The sequence below is a fragment of the Alligator mississippiensis genome, chromosome 16 (genome assembly GCF_030867095.1).
Source record: "Alligator mississippiensis isolate rAllMis1 chromosome 16, rAllMis1, whole genome shotgun sequence".
In the NCBI taxonomy this organism is placed as follows: Eukaryota; Metazoa; Chordata; order Crocodylia; family Alligatoridae; genus Alligator; species Alligator mississippiensis.
Genome location: NC_081839.1, coordinates 25,551,059 through 25,573,075, shown reverse-complemented (window position 1 = coordinate 25,573,075; position 22,017 = coordinate 25,551,059). Strand labels below are relative to the sequence as shown.

Genomic DNA, 22,017 nt, shown 5'->3' with positions numbered 1-22,017 from the left:
TGAGTCTGCAGCAGGGAAAACTACAACCTGAAACTTTCAGGTTGGGGTTTTGCAGCAAAGTGACCAAGACAAGAAAGAGTCCATTTGGCCTGGAGACCCTGGACAGAAAGGTACTGCTCTGTTCTGCCCCTTCCCTCACCCCTAAGTCATGTAAGGTCTAGGAGATAATCCCTCTGAGACCCCTTTGGGGGGGGGGAGAAATTTATGGGGGTCACTTTCAAGGGCTTGTGCCACAGCTGCCCCATCCTTTTGCTCTCTGGTGGGTTCGGCAAGAGTCAGCCACAATGACCCTCCTCCGGAGAGTAACCTTGTAATTACGGTGCAAAATTAATCACCGGAAGGTTGGCGGTGCTTCCCTCAAAAGCAGCTGGACAGCGGAGAGAGGAGGAGCTCAGGCAGATGAGCAGATTTCTGGGCAGCTAAAACCTGTTTACTCTCAGAAAAAGTCATGCCACCCAGAAGGACAGGCGGCGTGACCTTGGGAAGCCAGCCAGCACCACTGAGCAGGGGTTGAGATCCCTGGAAGATAAGCTAGCTCCATCTGCTGGTAAAGAACCACCCCCAGTAGCCTGAACCAGCACAGATGATCAGAGAGAGAGGAGCACACAGGGTCATCGCTCATCCCTGTTCTCTTTGTGCAGTTACAAGTGTCTGTACTAAATACAACTATAGCGTGCATTCAACTTCCTCTCTCAGCGAGTACAACAGATTGACCTGAGTGCCAGAAGGTGACCTGGGTACCTTGAAGATTAGGTGAATGAAACAAATATAAACCCAAATATGCAAATATGCAGTGTTTTGATTGCACTCAAAGGCTTACTCCATCTTCACCCATAAGGACTACAGGACCTCTGTAGCGCAGGATCAAGCCTGTAGCCTACACAGGAGGTCAATGAGATGCTCCCAAGAGGTGTGACACACTGTCAGACCCTGCTGCGAGCTCCTGCAGTAAGGGCACTCACCTGTTGTAGGATCCCCATCCAGAGACATCCGGCTGAAGGCAGACGTGGCATTGGAGATGTCGGACAGTGTGCGACATGCAAGGGCGATGGGCAAAGGCGGCTTAGGGATGTCGTAGCCATCTTCTTCATTTTCAGAGTCCTCGGGGCCGTTACTGGCAGCAGCTGCAGCCAGATCCCTCTCATCTAGGAGAGCCCACAGGCAGTCAGCTCAGACCTATATAGCTCAGAGCCTTTCCAAAACAGATTGTACACGCCTTGCTCGGTCCTGCAAGTAGCTGTGTTGAGCTCTGCTGTCAAAACCCTATGTCAAGAGAGGTAAAATCCTTTCATAGGGCCTACCCATCCCTCTTTAATACTTTGTCCTACATGCACACACACCTTTAGCTTTGCAGCTTACATAGCCAGGCACATCCCTCCCTGCTCAAACCCACAGCAGAAAGCCAAAAAAAGGGACAGGAGAGATACCACACACTTGTTTTGAGTGTAACTCCTTTAGTCAGGTCCCTGGGTGTAGCTGCAAGTTATTCGTGACCTCTCTAGTGCACCCAATTAACGGGTTCTCTACAGGGACATTTAATGCATTGATCTCAATAGTAAGCAGGGTGTCATGTTCACACATGGAATTCATCGACTTTCTCAAGAAAAGGACACACTCACCAGCCCTCCTCACAATGATCTCACTTGGGCAGACTCATTTTTGGTGACTGCCTTCCAAGAAACCAGTCTAGTCATCTTGACTAAGCAGAAGGGCTGTGACAAGAGACTGAATTCGCCTCAGTTTCCAAAAGGATCAAGATGTGAGTTCATTCTGATCCCTAGGGATAGAAGCCTCCACAGCTTTGAAAATGTTCAGTGAGAATGCCTGGACCACTCCCAAAAATATTCTGCCCTGAGGATGGTCAGCTGTAATTGCCAGCTGGAATTACTGGGGCTAACTGGGGCACAAGCCTGTTCTTAGCCTGTGCAAATCAGCACCTTGACATGGATTCACAGTAGGAGGAGGAGTGGCAGGCTTGGGAATGAGGAATTTCAAAATTTAGGTAGAACAATAACCCATGAATTAAAACGAACAGCTGGGGACAGACAACACATCTGAGCTGATGATTTCACGGCAGCCCAGCTCCCTACTGTGAATAAGCCTAGAAGACAAAACCCTCATAATACTGAACTTTCTAAGTCACCATTGGTTATCTATAAAAAAAAAAATCTTACTGCTTCTCTTCCTCACTTTGAGTAGGTTTTGTAACTAAGATCCCTCTTTGCAGTCTGCACTCCACAATGACAAAACAGTCATGCTGACGTCTAACTATTTACCCTCAAAAGCAAGTCATGCTTCTATCACATTACCTTTAAAGACTATTTCAACTTGGATTCTCATCACTTCGCTCCTCCATGGTTTCTTTCAAGGTTGCTTTATAATATGCATGGCTGCCTACTTACCAAAAATGTTTGTGATCTCTAAGCTAGAGGATGCTGCCTGCGACTGAAAGTTGTACATCGCTTCATACGTGCAGCCATCAGCTTGCCGGTCACGCTCCAACACTCTGCAAGAAAGAGGAGTTAAAAAAGTTTCCCACCAGGAAAGAAACTGTTGTTTCCTCAGCACTTTAGCCCATGCTACAGATCCTTCTTGACTGCTTGCCCTGACAGGCAGCACATTGCTTTCACTGCAATACAACAGATCAGTTCAGAAGAACGTTAACTGGCAGAACTGGAAAACGAGGCGGCAAAGGTGTGAATGGAGTTTTGCATTTCCATGCCAGCTGATGTCAAAAGCCTAACGGAAATGGACGGGGGTGATAAAACAATGCCATGTATGCCTAACATTGGGACTCTAAGAAAGAGCACTGTTCACAGTTTGTTTCCTTCGCTGCTCTAGTCTATATCTGGTCAGCATCAGTGGGGAAAAGGCAGCAGACAGAGCAGCTGGGTAAAATCTCAGCCACAATGGACAAACATGTTCCTTTGGCCCAGTGTGGTTTTGCAAGCACTGTGGAGACAACAGGAGTCTCACCGTAAACTCTGGGTCATTTCCAAAGGCAGCTTGAGCTCTGGTTTTTGTCCAGCTGGACCTGGCGGCACCACAGGCAGAGAGGACGGCGACATGTATTCAGTGTCTTCATCACTTTCAGACTGTTCCCCCGGCCGCAGTTTTGGTACAGGCAGTGGTCTGGGGCAGACGGAAGAGGATCAAAAGCAGGTGGAAAGTAGTGAAAATTCAGTTAATGACAAAATAGTGACATTGTCTCTAACTCTCAAAGCCACAGCAAGACTTTCAAATTGATTCTGGCTTTCTGGAATTCTGAGCCATCTGGCTGCAAGACTCCATTAAACCCGTTAACAAAAGTCTTGTCCAAGCTACATGGTGACTGTGCCAGATACATATTTCCCAGGCAGGGTTCAATTTCATGCCTTGGGCCATGTCTCTCTGCAATAAAAAGGTGCAGCCTTACACTGAGATATGTACTGCGGTATCTAATGTTTCTGGGACTGAAATTATACACCAGGCTGTCTAAGAATGCACCAAGTGCTGGGCAATTCCCATTTGGTTTGAAGTTCCTATTGGTAGATCTACACCTGAAGATCTCTACACATCTCTGCCAAGGGGGTCTGCTGTACACGTGCTTTCATATTCTTTCAGAGATTGAATCCCCTGCTTATGCCATCGGAGCAGTGTTGAATTCTAACTCTTGCACTGATGAGTACTGAGATGTGAAGAGACCCACAATTACATTTGTGCCCCAAATACAGCCTCCACTGAAAAGCAACACACCTGGCAGCTAGAGCGTAAATGGCATTGGCAGATGAAGAAGGTTTTATCTTGGGGTGCTCACACTCTGAGTTTGCTGGAGGTCCGCTGTTCAAGTTCTGCAACGTGAAATTTAGGTTACAAACCCGTGAAGTCAGCAGATTCAGACAGACATGAATGGCTCATCATCTCCTAGTAGGTACTCCAAAACACTGATTTCAAGAAACCTTGTCTCTGCAAGCGGATTTGTTGACAGCTAGAAGTAATTAATTTGCTTTAAACCTCTGAGACAGAGGAAGGAAACAATCAAGGAGAGCGAGCCAAAGGAATTAAGACAGTCTGGGTAGCATTTCTTTTTGACAGAAGCATATGGCACCAGTGTAAGTGAAATAATACAGTACAGTGGTGGAAATAAGAGTCTCCAAATACAGACTCCAAATGTCCACTGGCATTTCTTACACATTGCATGGGATACATACATTTTAAAAACCACAAATGTGCATTCCCCTCCACCCCCAACCATCTCCTAATACAATCTTGCTTAAAACACAACTGGCCTCAAAGGAGTGACCACAGCACAATGGCTATTTAATGGCAGCTCAGAGGCAACTCTGCCTTACTCCCCTTCCTATCCAGCAGGTAATATGCATACACATTTTAAATAATGACTGTTCAGCTCTGTAAGAGCTCAAGTCTGGCATAAGTAGTATCCCCTCCCTCTTCACTCAGATGGGGAAGCACTGCCCAAGTGGCCTTACCGTCGTAGTATCCAGGCTGAGTGTACTGCCATGCCTATGTACGTCAGGTCTAGAGTCCATCAGAGAGGGCAAGGAGAATGGGAGCAAATGGCGGTTTGTCAGTTCTCTACCAGCCCACGGGTCATTAGGGCTGAGAGCTACGGAAGGTGCTTTTGGAACGGGCCGTGATGCCCAGGGCTCCCCTTGACGGTTGGAGGGCACTGGTGGTAATTTGTCTCTGACAGGACAATCTCCTGGCGTACAGGGTAAAGGGCGTCTCTGAGGTCGGCTCTCCGCCCCAGTGGAATGTGGCCTGTCTGGAGGAGGCGGAGGCGGGAGATCTCTCAGTGTCGGAGGTATCAGCAAAGGTTTATCCTTGTGAAGAGAACTGGGAACAACCTGTGAGACAGCAGAAGCCACTTGAAAATGCAGCTTAAAAAGCAGAAGGCCTAGTCCTCTCCCATACCCCAGTTAGGAGCTCATCTATGAGATACTAATTCTAGACTCACTGTGTAAAACCCCCAAATGCCCTCCTTAGACTTTTAGAAACAAGGAATTTGCATTAAACCCCTAGGTTTGCCTTGCTGGAAATCCTTCCTCTCGTCTTTAGGAAAGGGAAAGGAAAGAAGCCTTTACCTTAGATGTGGTTCCTGGGCTGGAAGCCCCAGAGGGGTTGGATACTCGTTGCTGCAGAAGGTCTAGCCTTGGGGGCACCGGGGGCAGTGAGGCCTGCGGAGTCATCGAGAATGGAGAGGGAGGGCGCTCCACCTGCAAAGAGAAAGTCAAGAAAATGACCCGGTGTTGAGTCCTTGAGAAGCTGCCCCGGCACAGCAGCAGGCTCCTCATGCTTTCATGCTCCACTTTGGTACCGCACCCCGAACACATCAGCATATCTATACTGCGTGTGCAAGGAAAGGTGACGCATGTTCTGACTGCAGCATGTTGGGGACAAACCCTGTTAAGTCAGCAGGACGCCCCAAGCTGGCACTCTACCCTACAAGCACGCATCCAACCCACCTCTCAAACACTGGCGCCGTTTTTCTGGACCAACTGCTTCCCGTTTTTTGTGTGCATTTTTGAAGCAAGCACATACTGTGTTCACCACCAGAGGGCACGCTCCACTGTATCAGCAGACAGGGAGCGGGATTACATCTGAGAGGTGTACAAGATGCCCCTCTCCCAAAATCAGCGTTCACTGGCACAAGAGGGTCTCAAAGCCTTCATCCTTCTCCTTGGATAAAGTGTTTCACCACCTGGCACATGGGAAAAGTGCCCCCTTTTTTCCTTACCCTTACAAAAATCACTTGATGACAGAGGATGGCACTCTGTGACGCTGAGACACTGGGCACAGCTTTTACATGACTGGCAGATTCCAGACCACTTGTCTACTGCAAACCACAATCAGGAGTCACCCCGCATCAAGAGAGTCAAATTTTGACTCCCACGGTGGACAATGAGGGCACCCATGTCCAAGACAACAACACTGAACTTTACATGAGCAATTGTACTGAGAAGGAACCAGTGTGAAAGTCAAAGGGGATTCTGATCATTATTCAGAAGGTTTCTTTAAATGAGAGGAATCACCCTTTTATAAAAAGATGATACTGATTATTGAAAACTAGCCAGGTTCGATCTCTTTCCCCCATGCACCAGAGCAGCTCCAGCTGCTGACTGGTGAGTGGCAACAATGAGCTGACAGGAAAAAAAAAATCTGCACAGCAATCCATAAAGGATGCAGCCTTTGCATGCATCTCCCCGGCAGGAAGCAGCACTGATGGCCAACAGTCATCCCATCTTTATTACACAGATTAATCAGGCAGCGTATTAAAAGATGACAGTCAAATCGACTTCCTCAGCAAAACGGCCTGCCCGGTACCCAGTTCAGTCATCAGCACCTTGGAAAGACTCCGTTTCTCGCTGGCTGCTTCTGCCCATCGCAATGGAAAATGGCTCAATTTCTGCTGATAATGCTGATTGCAGATAATAAATCAAAAAGCAGCATTGCTCAGCATGCAGAGAAGTGTTAGAAATCTAGGTTTTACATTCTGGTAGATCAACACAGCTATTTTGTTCTCCTAATGGCCTGGACGGTGCCCCACTTTCCATGACAACATAATGTCACAGCATCTGATGAAGCAAGCCTGCTGTTTATGGAAGCTTATGCTATGCATCTCCGCTTTAGTCAGTCTATAAGGTACAAATCTACCCTGACTTCAGACTAATACAGCTAACTACCTCTCTCAACATATAGAAAGTCAGAGATATGGCATGTGGCCAGTAGCGCTGGGCTGGACCTCAGTTGCTGTACGGCCACATTCACCATCTCTGTGTTGACCATGAACCTGGGCTACAGACTGCCATTTCTGCCCAGGGACTCGGCAAATTGAACGGACCTAGGTGAGCAAGACAAGAGACAGCCCAGAGTCTTCACCTCCATGATACCACTGTCTCCAGCAGCACATGCCCTGCGGCACGTTTACCTTTGCTCCAGCCAATTCTTTCATTATGAAGAGGGAATCATCAGCTCTGTCATCATCATCATCATCATAATTGGGTGAAGGAGTTCCTTCTGCACCTTGCCGCAACAGCCCTCCTCCTCCTCTAGGATCGAACGGGTCAACTACGATGGGCTCCGTGCCTTTGATTTCACAACGGCAGAACGGACAGCCCTGACCTTCCGATTCCTGTGAAGGAAGGCAAAAAACATGAAGTGATTTTCCACAGCCACTGTTATGACAGAAACCAAACCCAGGGACTAGAACCTATATACAAAAAAATTGAAGCCTTTCATCTGTAACATCTTTTTGGCAAATGCACTTTGGTGACGGGGATGAGGGACAGGCAAATTAAAAATGTGCTATAAATACAGCAATGAACTTCTCTGGAGGCAACAGAGAGACAGTGAAGTCTAATGGGTAGAATCAGTTTTGGACAGAATTCCAGCCTCTATATCCCGTGGGGAAAAGTCTCTGGCAAGCTTCATTCTTGTGCTTCCTTTGCAGCCAGGCACTCTGGAATTCCCAGTTTGCAGATTCTTTAATATGCATTTGAGGCTGTACCTTTAGCGCCCTCCTTAATTCTCGGTACCTGCAAGGATCTAAGTGGGACAGAAGATATACCATCTCCCAGGAAGATCAATCACAGCTTGGCTTTCCTCACCTGCCATGAAGTGAGACAGGAAGTGCACATCAGATGGCCACATGGCTCAATCTTCACATCCTTGTCATTTTCCGCACAAATTTTATACAGCTGGAACGTGGAGCCCATCTCACAGTACAATTCATATTGTTCCTGGTGGGAAGACAGACAGGCGTAACTGATTCTGGAAAATAACATGCCTTGTCGGTCAGAGCTATAAGAAATCCAAACCGGGAGACACAGAAAAGAATCATAACATCCAAACCCCAAACCAAAGCCCAACAGCAAGAGACACTTTCAGAGACTCCACTGTAATGCTGGCCCTACTTCAGTCAGGCTCTGAAAAAATGGGACTTGAAGCTGTCCTAAAAAGCCCTGGAAGCCTTTCTGACACCACAGCAAGCCAGAGACAGCACCCAAGGAGAAAGGAAAACATCTAACCAAGAGCAGGTGCAAGAACCTCTCGCAGCCCAATTTCTCCGGACAAGGACCTTAAAACCCATCAGCTCTAGATCAAGGCGAAACTTTGTTTGATGTTTGCAAGCCTTCCGGCCCACTCCAACCATATGAAGAGTTTTAGATCTCTTACCAGATCCATTACAGTTGCCTTAGAAGTGACTGCTAGTGTATGATCTCCTTGGTAACAGAAGGGGTGCGTTGTAGACTAGAGCGTACGAGGCCAGGAGGTTGTGAGAAAGCAGAATCCCCTGCTCACCTGTGTAACTTTGATGTGGTCCTGAGGCGTGGGCTCACACAGACCAGTCAGGTCAGGGTTCTGATTCCGACCGTCAGGGAACAGATAACTAGGGGGAGCAAAACACAACGTGCAATTTCTTTGAGGGAAAATGCCCGTGGAAATCCAAGTTCTTTCCTGGTTTCACTTTTGCTAATGAACAAATCATTCTGCTTTTTCAAAAAAATAAAAAAATTTGGCACTTGCAGGTTCCCAGCCTTCTCTTCCTATACTGTCCTTTAGTAAAGCCTCAGAGATAAAATTAACACCCAAAAAAGAACAGATGTCACAGTGCTAGTTTTGGTGTCATCAGAGTGGCATCAAGGCTCAAGAAGCAAGACTGATACCCAAGGTAGTCACCAACTTCTAACAGAGATGAAGGGAAGTCAGATAAGCAAGGGGAAAGAGAGCTTTCTGTAAGAACACTCTTGAGAGTCAAAGTCCCTCCTCTGGATCCCAATGCAGTAAGTTATTAGGCGTCTGAGTCACTCCATTGACATCATGGGAATTACTCACATCAATGCAATGTTTTGCCGAATCAGGGCCTAAATAAAAAGGAAGGTAGGTACTTTCTCACAGGAGCTCAGCAAGTGCTTACTGCCAACTTGACCTCAGCAGGATGTTGCCTGTACCAACAGGCAGAATGGCATGTGACTGAATCCACCAGACACGGTCGAAAACCCATCTGCTTCCAACAGGGCAGAGACGGCACTCTGACAGGGAAAGGGGAGAGCCCCCAGCAAACGTTGCATTGCAGACACACCTCAACTTGCAAAAGGCAGAAAACATCACAGTGAAGTACTTACAAGCCTTCCCCGAAGCCATCGATCAGTGCTTGAAAGAGAGGTTTGTTGTGGGGGATAGTCTGCAGGATGTTCCCATCTGCGGTGACATAGCCGATGGCCCACTGACCAAGGCGGGTACAGCTCAATCGGAAAATGTAACTGGACAGAGAGAAAGGAACACAGCCGTCAGTTTGGCACAGGTCGGCCAAAACGATTAAGTGCCCAGGAAACAGCTCTGTTGGGCTCACTCATGATGGAGATAAAGAAAAGCAGGAAGAATGGAAGAGTTACACCAACTTTTGCCCCTTCACCCCCCTGCCAATCCAGAGAATGCTGCGATCTGATCCAAGTGGATGAAACATCGAAATACTCGTATCAGGGTAAACTTAATCCTTTGCTGCAATGATAATTAGCATCCTCGCACACATTCATTCCCATCCTTTTTTCTTTTTCTTTAAAGAAAAGTTTTGTGTTCCAAGCTAAATCAGTCAAATCAAGTCCAAATCCTTAAGTCAGTCCAGAACCATAAGTGGCCCTACAACTGGCAAACATCCTCCATCCCCACCAGGGGCTTCATTTATTTCCAACATCTTTTGGCAGGCATCCTATGTGCAGGCCCAAGCCCGGAGCCTTGGGGTACAGATGCCCCCAAGTTTCGCCTGCTCTCAGCCCTACGACCGCAGGAGCAGGCTAGGGAGGAGCCTTCTATTTCCATAAAAATGAGCAGGCAGCCCCAGCCCAGTGTGCCGTCCCCATGGGGGTCCCAGGCTAGTCTCTATGGAAGCACTGCCCACCCAACCCATCTGGTGCACCCAGCAGTGGGTGATGGATGGACCCAGGGCCAGATAGGATCAATTGGCATCTCCCCGGCCCCCCGACACCACACCAGGTGGTGTAAACAGTCATGATAGCACCCAAGGCCAGATCAGCACCTCTCCCCCTCCCCACAAACTCTCAACAGCTCATCAAAACTATCTAAGTGGCCCTCCAGCCCAAATAATTGCCCACCCCTGCTCTAAATATAGCAGCTAGCCATTCCTGTGGCCACCACGAGGTGGTGCGATGGAGATGGGTTTAAATCCTTGGCCTCTGCTTTATGCAGGGACTGGGTTGCACAGCCACGTAACAGCGTGGAAACCTGTGCCCATGAATTCTCCCAGGTTGATGGGGCTCCAAGGCTGCTTCCTTTGCAGCCTCCACATGGCACCGCTTTGCCCACAGGAAGGAAGAGCGATGCCATGCCATTTAATGTGTGTTACTATCACATAAATAGCCTGGAAGAGGAGGTGTGCATTGACAACACCTCTGGGCAAAGCAAAGGTGGGTGTGGGCTCTTCCACAGTGCTCTCACCTGTACAGGAGCTTGGTATCGCTGCTCCATGTCATAGCTGGGGTGAGGAACAAAGGTGAAGTGACTGGACCAAGCCCCCCTGTGGCAGAGACAGGAAAGACCCCGGTCTCCTGATTGCCAGGGCAGTGCATACAGCGGGAGCACCGTGCACAGGAGTCATACTTAAGCGTGCGTGTGAGAGTCTGGGGGACCGAGGCCGCGGCCAGTAGCACCAGTCGTAGGGCACGACTGTCTCTGCCTTTGCAAAGCACGTCTGCCTTGTGCTCATGCAGCTCTTCGGAGGTCGGCTAGCAGAACGGGAACTGCTGGTGGCCCAGGCTCAGGGAGGCTCTGCCAGGTGCTGATGGCTTCCCTGAGGATCACAGGCTTGTGAGGGGCCTGAAAAAGCCCTTCTGCCCTGGGCTCACCCCGCTGGGGCCTCTGAGATGATGCCCTTCACCTCGGACCACATGTGAGCGCCCACCAGCGTGGGACAGGTGGTTGGCTGGCCCGGCAGTGGACTTTGGGCCCTTGGGCCAAGCGGGGGCTAAAAACAGTGGGGTGGGTTCTGCTAGCACAAGTCACCCGGGGGAGCTGGGGGGTCCCAGGGGTCTGTAGGAGGAGTTGGGAGGGTCCCAGGGGGGTCTGTGTGTGTGGGAGGGTTTGGGGGGATCCCAGGTGGTCTGGGGGGGTCTGCGTGTGTGAGGAGGTTAATGGGGATCCCAGGGGTGTGTGTCAGGGGGTCTTTGGGGGGACCCCAGGTGCTCTCTGGGGGGGTCTGCATGTGTGGGGAGGTCACAAGGGGTCTGTGGGGGGGAGTTGGGGGGTCCCAGGGGGTATGTGCAGGGGGTGTTTGGGGGTATCCCAGGTGGTCTGTGGGAGTCTGCATGTGGAGACGCTTATGTGGGTCCCAAGGGGTCTGTGGAAGGGGTTTGGGGGTCCCAGGGGGTCCCAGGGGGAGTTGGGTCCCAAGGGGTCTGTGTGTGTGTGGGGGGGGGGTTGGGGGCAATCCCTGGTGGTCTATGGGGGTCTGCATGTGGGGAGGTTTGTGGGGGGTCCCAAGGGGCCTATGAGGAGCAGTTTGGGGGTCCCAGGGGGTCTATTGGGGGAGTTGGGGGGGTCCCAAGGGGTCTGTGTGTGGGGGGGGTTGGGGCAATCCCTGGTGGTCTATGGGGGTCTGCATGTGGGGAGGTTTGTGGGGGGGTCCCAAGGGGCCTATGAGGAGCGGTTTGGGGGTCCCAGGGGGTCTATTGGGGGAGTTGGGGGGTCCCAAGGGGTCTGTGTGTGTGGGGGGGGGGTGTTTGGGGCAATCCCCGGTGGTCTATGGGGGTCTGCATGTGGGGAGGTTTGTGGGGGGGTCCCAAGGGCCCTATGAGGAGCGGTTTGGGGGTCCCAGGGGGTCTATTGGGGGAGTTGGGGGGTCCCAAGGGGTCTGTGTGTGTGGGGGGGGGTGTTTGGGGCAATCCCCGGTGGTCTATGGGGGTCTGCATGTGGGGAGGTTTGTGGGGGGTCCCAAGGGGCCTATGAGGAGCGGTTTGGGGGTCCCAGGAGGTCTATTGGGGGAGTTGGGGGGGTCCCAAGGGGTCTGTGTGTGTGTTGGGGGGTGTTTGGGGCAATCCCCGGTGGTCTATGGGGGTCTGCATGTGGGGAGGTTTGTGGGGGGTCCCAAGGGGTCTGTGGAAGGGGTTTGGGGGTCCCAGGGGGTCTGTCGGGGGAGTCGGGAGGGATCCCAGGTTGCACGTGGGGAGGTTCCGGGCAGTGCGAGCCCGGGAGAGGAGGGGCTCGGTTTGGCCCCGCGCGGGGCGGTGCCCGCCGCTCGGCCCGGCCTTACCGCCCGCGCCCGCGCCCGCACCCGCACCGCCGCCGCTCGCCCCTCGCCGCCCGCCATGGACGTGGAGAGCCGCGTGCCCTACGCGCCGCTGGAGCAGCCGCCCGTGCGCAGCTACAAGTGGTGGTCCATCGGCAACATCCTGTGCTGCTGCCTCCCGCTCGGCCTGGTCGCCGTGTACTACTCGGGACAGGTAGGCGGCCCCGCGGGCGGGCGGGAGGCGCCGGGGCTGGAGCGGGTTGATGCTGCCTCGGGCGGGGGCTCCAGCCCCGCTGCCCGGCGACCTGGGAAAGCGGGGCATGGTCAGACACGCCACCCCGCTGAGTTTCCCGTGGGTAAAAGGAGACTAGGAGCTGCAGGGTAAGGCTGAGGCGGTGCGCGGACTGGTGTGCCAGACCGCCCGCTGCTGTCGCTGGTGGCACGCCCTGCGCCGCCAGGTGCGGGGACCCGCAGTCCTGGACGCAGCAGCTCCGCTGGGCAGGGAGCTTGGGTTCAAGGCAGCCTGAGCCGTGTTTGCTTCACGCCAAAACTCGCACTTTCTTGCTTAGAGACCTGCTTTCTGCTGCTGTGCTCGCTGCCTGGGACTTCTCCCTGCAGCCGTGGTGCCCCCGCGGACCTGGTCTGCCAAGCTAAGTGTAAGCGGTGCCTCCTGAGCGCCAGGTAAAGAAGGGGTTCGGCTCTCCCCTCTTGCCATTCTCTAGGCGTGTGTCCCCATCTCTGGGCCAGGTGTGGAGGTGTCTGGTGGGTCAGGAGTTGGGGTGCTCTGTGGCGACACCCCACTTTCCACAGTGAACAGAGGCAAGGGACATCTGATACCTGGCTTCCCTTGACTCACATCCAAGCTCTCACGTGCCACAGGACTCTTGCACAAGACTGTCCCACTTCCCCCCCCTCCAGAGAAGGTGCGCTGAGCTCCCCAGCCCTCCTTTCCCGTAACAAGCCCCAAGGGAGCAGCCATCGCCCCCTGCTTCCTTTCATATGCCTCATTCTGGCAGAAAAGCAGCCCCGGGGTTTGCTTGCAGCAGCTTGCTCCGGCCCTGGCATGAACATCGGGATCTGCCCTGAACAAACAATATTGTTTCCCAGGTGCACTGTCAAAGGGTGCAGGCTCTGGGATCCCCCCTGGGGTCTCAGCAGGGTCTGGCCTGATGGCACTTTGCTTTCCTCTTGGAACTGGCCCCAGGGCTTTGTGTGATATGCCAGCACTCGGAGCTTCAGCAAGGTCTAGGCCATGCGTGTCTCCCCATTAACACCTGACATTGGGCTTTCCACCCATCGGTGAATAGATGTGTATGGACACAAGTGTAGGCCGGGGGGATTTAGCTGGACATACGCTGCTCTGGAGTGGCTGGATGCGGTACTCCCTCCAGCACCTGGGTAACCCAGTGCCTCCATGTATCTGAGTTGCAAACTGCCCCTCTGGCTGGCAAGTATTAGCCCATGAGCTCCCTATCATTTTCCTGACAGTTAAGACCCTGGATCTCTGGGATCTGTCCCTTCAAAGAGAGCATGGGCTGGCCCCCAACTCTCTTTTTGGGTATCCCACGTGCTTCCTTGCACCAGTGACCTGCTCCTGCTCAGCAGGCTGTTTCTCCTCGTACTGGGCTCCAGTTCTCATGCAGAACTTTTTTCTACTCCAGCTGCGTCTTCTGCCTCCCAGGACCCGCAGCTGCTAAAAAAAACAGCACTGCAGTATTGCTAAGAACGCTGCTGGCAGCCTCACGGACAAACTCCTGTTGTTTTAAGTGCTGTGCTATTTAGCCTTGTTCAGGGCAGGCCGAATTAAGACAAAGGGGAATCATTGTGCCCTAGAGCCCCATTTTTCTAGAGGTAGTACACACGCAGGGTAAGAGGGCAGTTGCTGCCAACCCTATTCTTTCATCATAAACCAGGATTCCTGGAGCAGCACCCGTGTGTGGGCGGTGGGGCGCAAGCATGTATTCTTTCCCACATCTATTTTCCCAAATGCCAGCAGCTTCTGGCCTCGTCCTGCATGCAAATATGTTAAGGCAGGGCCTCACCATGACTCTGCTTGCTGAAGGTTGACTGTAAAACCAAGAAACAGGACAGGCAAGTTGAAGGGAAGCTGCTCAGTGCAGCTTTATTAAGGTGGTGGGGGAAACCCTCTAACTGAGCGCGTGGGCAAGTTAAACACTAGCCCTGATACCAGCATAACCTAGTGCACAGGGGCAAGGGATTGGGACTCTGGGGCAGAGGTCTTGGGTTTCCAAGCACTTGCCCTCAGTGGCCCCCAAGACTCACTCTAATACCGTGCACCGTGAAATTGGGTCTGGAGATGGGCTGTTCTGGTCTCTTCAAGGTCTCGCCCCAATGGTCAGGTTAAAAGTCACTAATGGCAGATTAATAACAAGGAGAAGGCGGTAACGACCAGTTGTAAGTGTGCCATGCGGTACTGTTGCAGGTTGATCCTTTTTATGATACTCTAATTTACACCCTTTTATAAGCCCAGCTCTGAAAGGGTCATTTGTATTCAGTACAAAGGTCGAGAACATCAAGCAGTGCAGCGTAGAATAAAACAGTCAAGAAGACGCTTGTTCCAAAATCTCCCTCTTCCTCCTAGTATTTTGTGCCAGGAGCCAGCACCTCCAGCAGGAGCTGATTTTGGGAAGTGCTGGCAGGTGCTAGTGGCACCTTCAGTCTCCAAGTCAAATGATCACTGATAAACCGCCCTGGCTATCACAGAGCTTTGTAGCTTCCTCAAACAGCACAAATAACTGAGGTTGCTGCCCTGTTTGTAAAATGTCCCCTTATCGGCATGTTTGCTTGGATTCTGTGCTGAATGAAACCAGGCAACCTCTACCCCTACCAAGCACTGTTTTTAAGCCATCTGCTTAATGAGATGTTTGAATACTTCCCCATATGATTGCTTGACTGTAATGTGAAATTATAGGGGTGTAGCTGTGTTGGTCTAAGGACATAGGCAGACACGGTTCTTTGGGTAAATATGATATCTTTATCAGCCTGACAAAGGGCATTTGTGCCTGAAAGCTCACTAAGAAGAACCTTGTCTGTCAAATTATCTTTATAGCACTGAACTGCTGCCTTTCATTTACTGGGCACATCTACACATGCATTAATGTGCCATAATTACAGCGCATTAAGTTTAGTACCTGATAACAGGTGCTAACTTAATGCACCATAATCGGAGCTACCGTGCAGTAGTGCCAGCAGGGATGTGTTTGGTAGCCATGTGGGTCCGAGACAAAAAAATGCAAAAATCTAAAACTCTTGGTTCATAGATGGCACCTGGTATTAGACCAACTGAGAAATTGCAAAAAAAAAAAATCTTTTTCTGCAAGCTTTCGGACTTGTACACCCTTCCCCAGGCTCAGAGAATGTTAAAGATGGTAAAAAGCCCCCAGTAGGTAGGAAATAAACTTCATTTTTGCACAGAGGAAGAAGCTGGAAATCTGTTCCTCTGGGTCCCTGAGAGTGCCTTTGTGGGGTTGCTCTTTGTTGTACAGATCAAGCAGGATTCCTTCCCTGTGGGTGTTAGATGGTAGGCAGGGAGGTGTAGAAATCTTTCTTGTTGTTTAGCAGTGAAGTTTATGATCCAAAATTGGCTAAAATTTGGCACCTTCCATGTTTCAGGGATGTATTTGGCAGCTGTGTTGGTCTGAGACAAAAAAAATGCAAAAAATCTAGAACTCTTGGTTCTGAGATGATACCTTTTATTAGACCAATTGAGAAATTGCAAAATAATTATCTTTTTCTGTAGTACCAGCACACACTTTTTAATTATACTAATGCACAGTAGACTAATTCTATTGTGCATTAGCATGGGTTTTGCCTGCCATGCTAATGCTACAAGTACAGTAGACTAATTCAAATGTGCATCTCATGCTCACGGCATACAGTAAAGGATGCTGTAGCACTGGTTTTGGTCCTGATTCAGAGAAGGGTTTTAACCTCCACTTCTGAAACAAGACCTGGAGCTCTGGTCCTTGTGACTGATTTTGGTTACAGTCTATGCCTATAATCAGAAGGAGGAAATCTGTAACTATTAGGGTTAGGGTAAGTATTCTTAGGGGGAGGGAAGAAACCAAAGAAGTTCACCACATTGGCATTGAACTTTAGAATGGGAAATTACAAAAAAAAGAGGAAGTTGGTTAGAAAGAAGTTAAAAGGAGCAGTTAAGAATGTAAAAGGCCTGCATGTAACCTGGGAGCTGTTTTAAAACATCATATTAGAGGCTCAGAAAAAGCCTCTCGATTTGCCTTTTGATTTGCATATATGTCAAATCTTTGACCTTCTGCTTCTTGCCCTGTGCTGGAAGACATTTGTGGCATCCAAGGTTGTATCTTCATTGTCAGCCCCGGTGAGAGCAGCAAAGACCCATGTTATCCCTGAAGCTTTTCTAGAGCTGGGCTAAAGCTGGAAAGCCCCTTTGCAGAAGTGAAGCCTGCCTGTGAGCAAGACAGGTAGAAAGGTGGTTTTTGCATGTTTCAAAAAAAAAAAACAGTTGTGTGGGATGCCATTAATGCAGGTAGCTAAGTATGCCTTAAAAGGGCAAAGATTTCATGTTGGAGCAAAGTGACAGTTCCCTGAGGACCAGCCCCTCTGTGCTAGTAAAGCTTTAATTGTCTGTCTTCACCTGGATGTATTGAAGCAGCCAGACAGGCTCTGCTGACTGCTTCACAGAGACAGCTTAACAAAATCAAGGCAAATCTGGTGCCTCTTCTTGGGACCACATGATCTTTAATGTGCTTGTAAAGGTCAGACAAAAGATGATGCATTTAAATGCATCGTTTCCATTTGACAAAGGGCTGGTGTCGACGCATAAAAAATGTAGAGGGGTCCCAGCTGCCCCAGGAGAACCTATCCTCTGCTAACTTCATTTTGAAGGGGCATGTGTCCATTTTGAAGCCAAGTATTTCCTAGAATAAATGAAAAGCAAAATCGTGCCTCTGAATCCGAATTCAATTCACGGTGGCAGCAGTTAGCCTGAGGCTCAAGAGAGAGAACTCATGGGTTCTTTTTCCACCGCTGCCACGGATTTGGGAACCATCAGCAGCTGGTCTCCCTTCCCTCTAAAATGAGAATGTGATGCACACTATCTGTGAGTGTTTGGAAAGTGTTTGGAGAGCCTTAGTTAAAAGATGTTAAGAGAGTGTAAAGTCATTATATTGAGCCTTTCTCTGTATTTGAGTTCCTTGCTCAAATCTTATACAAAAAACTAGAACTCTTGGTTCCAAAATGATACCTTTTATTAGACCAACTTGAAAATGGCAAGAAAATTTTCCTTTTCTGCAAGCTTTTGGGATCAAAGTCCCTTCGTCAGGCTCTGGGAAAAGTGTAGCTGGTACAAGATGGTAAAAAGTCCCCATAGGTAGGAAATAAACTTCATTTTTGCACAGAGGGAGCTGAAGATGGAAATCTGTCCCTCTGGGTCCATGAGTGTCTTTGTGAGCTGTTTTTCTTGCCATTTTCCAGTTGGTCTAATAAAAGGTATCGTTTTGGAACCAAGAGTTCTAGCTTTTTGTGTGTCTTTTTGTCTCAGACCAACACGGCTACCAAGTACACCCTTGCTCAAATCTTTGAATTTAGAAAGAGGGACTCTAGTAAAGAGTCCTAAGAGATCTCCACAGTTGCTGACACTCCTGTCCTGTCACCTGCTTTTAAATACCACTCACTAATATGCAAGTGAGTTTTTCCAGAACAGGGAGTATTTCAGCCTGAATAAAGGCAACACTCCCCCACTACTGTGGGTTTAGAGCCTTAAATGTTACTCTCCTAAATACTCCCTGCAGCATCCAAGGTATTAGGGTGACCAAAAAAGAGATGCTACAGAGACAATGCAAGAAAATACTGGATCCAGGATTCTCCTAAGGGCCAGACCTTGTGGGCAAACACAAGTCACAGCTGGAACTTATTGCACTGACTGATTGATCCAAACTGAGGATACGATTTACACTCACTCAAAGGATCAGAACTTGGTGTTGCTGCTTTTAACACTCCTGTAAAATAAATCCGCTCTCTCCCCCTTCCCCAGCCCCATTTGTACATTGCTTTTGGCAGCAGTTCCCAACCTTGGGGTTGCAATGATAAAAAATGGAATGGCAAAGACGCTCCACCGTCTCGACCGAATATGATGAATATGCTTCCTGTTTATTAACAAGCAACTCCCACACATGGCAGTTATTTGTCCACGGATGGGAGTTGCAGCTCCTACGCAAAGCACTTGGGATGTTATGGGAAGCTGATGTCATTTTGGGGTTGCAGTAAATTTCCAGTGTTTAAACGGGGTCATGCTGAGGGGAAGGTTGGGAAGCCCTGGCTTTTGGGTTCCTCCAGCAAAGTGCCAATACTGATCGGCCCATGCCTTTGCCCGCAGGTGGAGGAGTGTCTAGCACGGAGAGACATCGCCGGAGCAAAGAAGGCCTCCGATACTGCCAAAACCATCAATATCCTTGCCCTGGTGATCGGGCTGGCGTGCATCGGCTTTATGATATTCTACATGGTGCGCAACGCTCAGCTGATCAAATCCATGGCAACCCAAACCATCAAGCCCCCCTACTAGCATCACAGCACAGGAGTTTGGGGAAAACAAAACCACCATCGGAGCCTGTCTTTATAGTCTACTCTGTTTAGGTGCTCGTGTGCTCTCTCTTTCCCCTTGCCCCAGTATATCTTATCGGTAGCCAGTAAGTCCCTTTCCACCTGGTGCCACAATAATGTATTAGTCTTACAATTCTAAGCTGCCAAATCTTGCATAAGAAACTTCTTTCTCCTTAGCCAGTAACACTGCCAGCTTGCTTAAGTGCTGAGGGGGAGAAGTCAGTTCCTTTCAATAGGACAGGAAGCACCACCATTGCAGAACATGGCTTCCACTGTTCTGCAATAAAGGAGGTGACCTAGCAAGCGGTCCCACCCTACGCCAGGCCAACAGCAGCATGCAAACTTATTCTCATCTAATGGGGAACATTTTTGATTAGCTAAGCATTGGCTCTTCCATTCTTCTCCTCCTCATTGTATTAGGGCAGCAATCTTGTTTCGAGCCATTCAACCAAGCTTACCCCAGTACCAGTACCTCCCTGTTAGCCCAAGCAAAATTAATAGATCATTCAGAGGTGGGCCCAGCTGTCATAACTCCTCCGACTCCTAGACAAAGTGGGATCTGTAGGAGGGTAGTTAGCTTTAACACTTCTGTCCAAAATGTGTGCCAACAAGTTCCCAATGTTGCAGATAAGAACTAGCTGACAGCAGGGGTGAAACAGGGCAGTGACCACCAGTTTTATAGGTCCCCTGATTTATAAGTCTTTCATACAAACACAAGAAAAAACAGAGAAGATGATCAAGAATTAAGAAAGCAAGTGTGGAGACCAGCCCACCTTCCCATTTACCTCCTACAAGGCTGCGTAAGAGCGTCAGACATGCTGGAAGAAGAAACTGGACTGGAAGAAAGGAGTCCTGCCTTGTGCATGGAGGGTTGATGTCCTTGTCAGTTAGAACATACCATTGTGGGAGAGCCAATCTCCAAATAAAGAGCTTGCTGATAGAGCTGTGTTTCTGGGTTTTTATGGGTGATCCACCAGCTTTGCTTTAAAGAAAAGGCAGTTGGTGCTGGTGAAATATAACATTCTGGCTGGCAAAAGGAAAACTTCTCCACGGTGCGTGCAGTTGACTAGCTTGGCAAATGGCATTCATTTCCATGTGGCACTGAAAAGATGCAAGTGCAAGCACTGTCAATGGTTGTCAGCGAATGTCACTGAATATTCCTCTTCCCTCTGGGAGCAGCCACACACCATTCAACCAGTCTATTTCTGACCCCTCTGCACTAAGGTCCTCCAACTCACTTCACATGAGCCAGCCATCTGTAATATAGGGTGGCCAGTAGCCATGGTGCCTCCCTACCAACCTGAGCTGGAATCAGACCAGTGACAGACTGAGAGGCAAAAGGTTTGCAGTTGTGAACCAGCTATACTCAGATGTCCTCTACTTCCCCACCAGACACTTTTCCATACTGCACTGGGTGCAGCCATGGAAGCAAAGACATAGAGCTATTGAGGCTGTTAGCTGGAAACAGCTACTCCATCAAGACACAAGACTAAAGGCTCGGATCTCAGCTCTTTGGTTCTCCTTTGACGTCTTTGCATTTAGGTCAAACTGAGACATTTCAACTGCACATTGGCCTTTTCTCCCCAGATGCTTGAGCCTGATTTAAAACTGCACTTCACCTTCATGCTAGCCAGTGTGGTGGGTGCCTGTTGCTGGGTATGAAATGTTCAGTCTTGGTGATGAACAGCAAACGTGCGCCTGCTTTTGCTACTGACAGGTGCAAGGGAGTAGAGGAGTCAGGTCTGAAGGTATTCACCCGATTTCCTAGACCCTTGCTTATTTGAAATGAGTTCATTTCAGTGAATTCAAGAAGACCATTGCTGCTGAGGCTATTCACATCACAAAAAAGCTACAGACAAACCTAGTCACGGCTTGCTTCAGGCCTGGTGGTAGCATCAGGCTCTTGCCTTGAGTTAGGTGGAAGAAAGGGGTTCAATATTCAAATTTATAATTGTCTGAGTACCTGCAGATAACAGCAAAAAGCTGACCCCAGCCTGCAAAGCTTGGGCTGCAAACTCTCTTGAGGTCAGGGACTTTAGGAACTGGCATCCAATGTGGATGTGGACTTGGCCAAAGACCCACAGGGAGGCAGCTTCATTTCTATTGATGGCTGCAGGAGGTGAGCTAGGCTTTTCCTGCCTGGTGCTGAAACAAAAAGGGGAGCAGCTCTGCGAGAAGAGGAGGTCGCGCCGTTCACAAGCCTGTCTGCACTGTGCTAGAACAGGAGACCATCCCCCGAGCAGCCATACCCAACAGGCAGCCTCTCCTGCTCTGCAGCCCTTAGCACACCACTCAGGACTCTCAAAGTCCAGCTAGACAGAGCTGCTAACCAGAAATGCTGTTGTGCAACAGCTGCCCATAACTACACTCACAGCCTTCTGGCAGCTATTCCCATCCGTTTCCCCATGTAAACAAGCCTGATGGGAAAGGCAAACGGAGCGTCCCAGAATTCATTACAATGCCCCTTTCAACCTATTGGGTCAGTGAACACTTGGCTCCTCAACCCCCACAGCCAGCTATACACAGGCATTGTCTTGTGCGCACACCATTTACAGGCAGGGCTCTCACGTCATCTGCTTTGTGCACAGTGTCCAAGAGTTTAATGAACCACCACCCCCAACCCCACAGAGGCAGTAGGGCAGGTTGGGGCTGTGCTTGATACCACTGTAACAGCCAGCCAGCGGGGTGACATCTCCTTAGTGAGTGACTCTTGGAGACCTGGTGAGCGACAGCCCCCTGGCTGGATGAACTGCACTGGAAAACCAAAGTTTGTGCCTTGGGGTAGGAAGGAACAAACCAAAGTGTTTCCCAGGGCTGCACAGTTTCCCAATAGGGGAGGAAAGAAGCTAGGCTCTGGAACAAGCGCTGCGCTGGATGCCAATAATGGCAAATGCACATTGAGAAAGCGAACTCACCTCAGGCTTATCCCAACTTCCTCTGTAGGATAAGTGGATGCTTTCAGACCCTGCCTCTTCCCCTTTTCTGTGGGCTGCTGCCATTTCTGGAGACATTTACTTCCTCACTCAGGGACATATCTAGACAGGTCTGGATGGGAGCCCATTGCTAGGGTGGGAATGGGTTCTAGAGAGCAGCAAGTGGTTTTGCAAAGAGGGGAAACCCAGTCCTTGAGCTACGGTAAATAGGCAGCAGCGACTGACGTCAGCAACAGGCAGGCA

At 49.9% G+C, this 22,017-nt stretch overlaps 2 protein-coding genes and 1 long non-coding RNA gene across 3 annotated transcripts in view; 1 reads left to right on the top strand and 2 right to left on the bottom strand.

The window, feature by feature from the left end:
• The window catches only part of LOC132246617 (E3 ubiquitin-protein ligase CBL-like), an 18,335-nt gene extending 6,013 nt beyond the window's left edge, over window positions 1–12,322 (bottom strand). The window contains exons 1-12 of the mRNA XM_059719948.1: window positions 12,266–12,322; window positions 10,456–10,742; window positions 9,126–9,263; window positions 8,302–8,389; window positions 7,608–7,739; window positions 6,929–7,132; window positions 5,085–5,216; window positions 4,470–4,847; window positions 3,736–3,830; window positions 2,977–3,132; window positions 2,403–2,506; window positions 963–1,145 (exon numbers count right to left, since the gene is read on the bottom strand). Coding sequence (XP_059575931.1) covers window positions 963–1,145; window positions 2,403–2,506; window positions 2,977–3,132; window positions 3,736–3,830; window positions 4,470–4,847; window positions 5,085–5,216; window positions 6,929–7,132; window positions 7,608–7,739; window positions 8,302–8,389; window positions 9,126–9,263; window positions 10,456–10,742; window positions 12,266–12,322 — 1,954 coding nt within the window. The remainder of the gene's footprint in view (window positions 1–962; window positions 1,146–2,402; window positions 2,507–2,976; window positions 3,133–3,735; window positions 3,831–4,469; window positions 4,848–5,084; window positions 5,217–6,928; window positions 7,133–7,607; window positions 7,740–8,301; window positions 8,390–9,125; window positions 9,264–10,455; window positions 10,743–12,265) is intronic.
• Window positions 12,256–19,781, top strand: LOC102566967 (proline rich transmembrane protein 1B). The gene is made up of 2 exons (XM_006277861.4): window positions 12,256–12,455; window positions 18,618–19,781. The coding sequence occupies exons 1-2, from the start codon at window positions 12,321–12,323 to the stop codon at window positions 18,801–18,803; spliced, it is 321 nt and encodes a 106-aa protein (XP_006277923.1). The 5' UTR covers window positions 12,256–12,320; the 3' UTR covers window positions 18,804–19,781.
• On the bottom strand, window positions 19,496–22,017 carry LOC109283770 (uncharacterized). Its single transcript, XR_002091045.2, has 2 exons — window positions 21,757–22,017; window positions 19,496–19,942 (listed from the first exon to the last, which is right to left on the bottom strand). It is a non-coding gene; the product is annotated as an uncharacterized LOC109283770 (long non-coding RNA).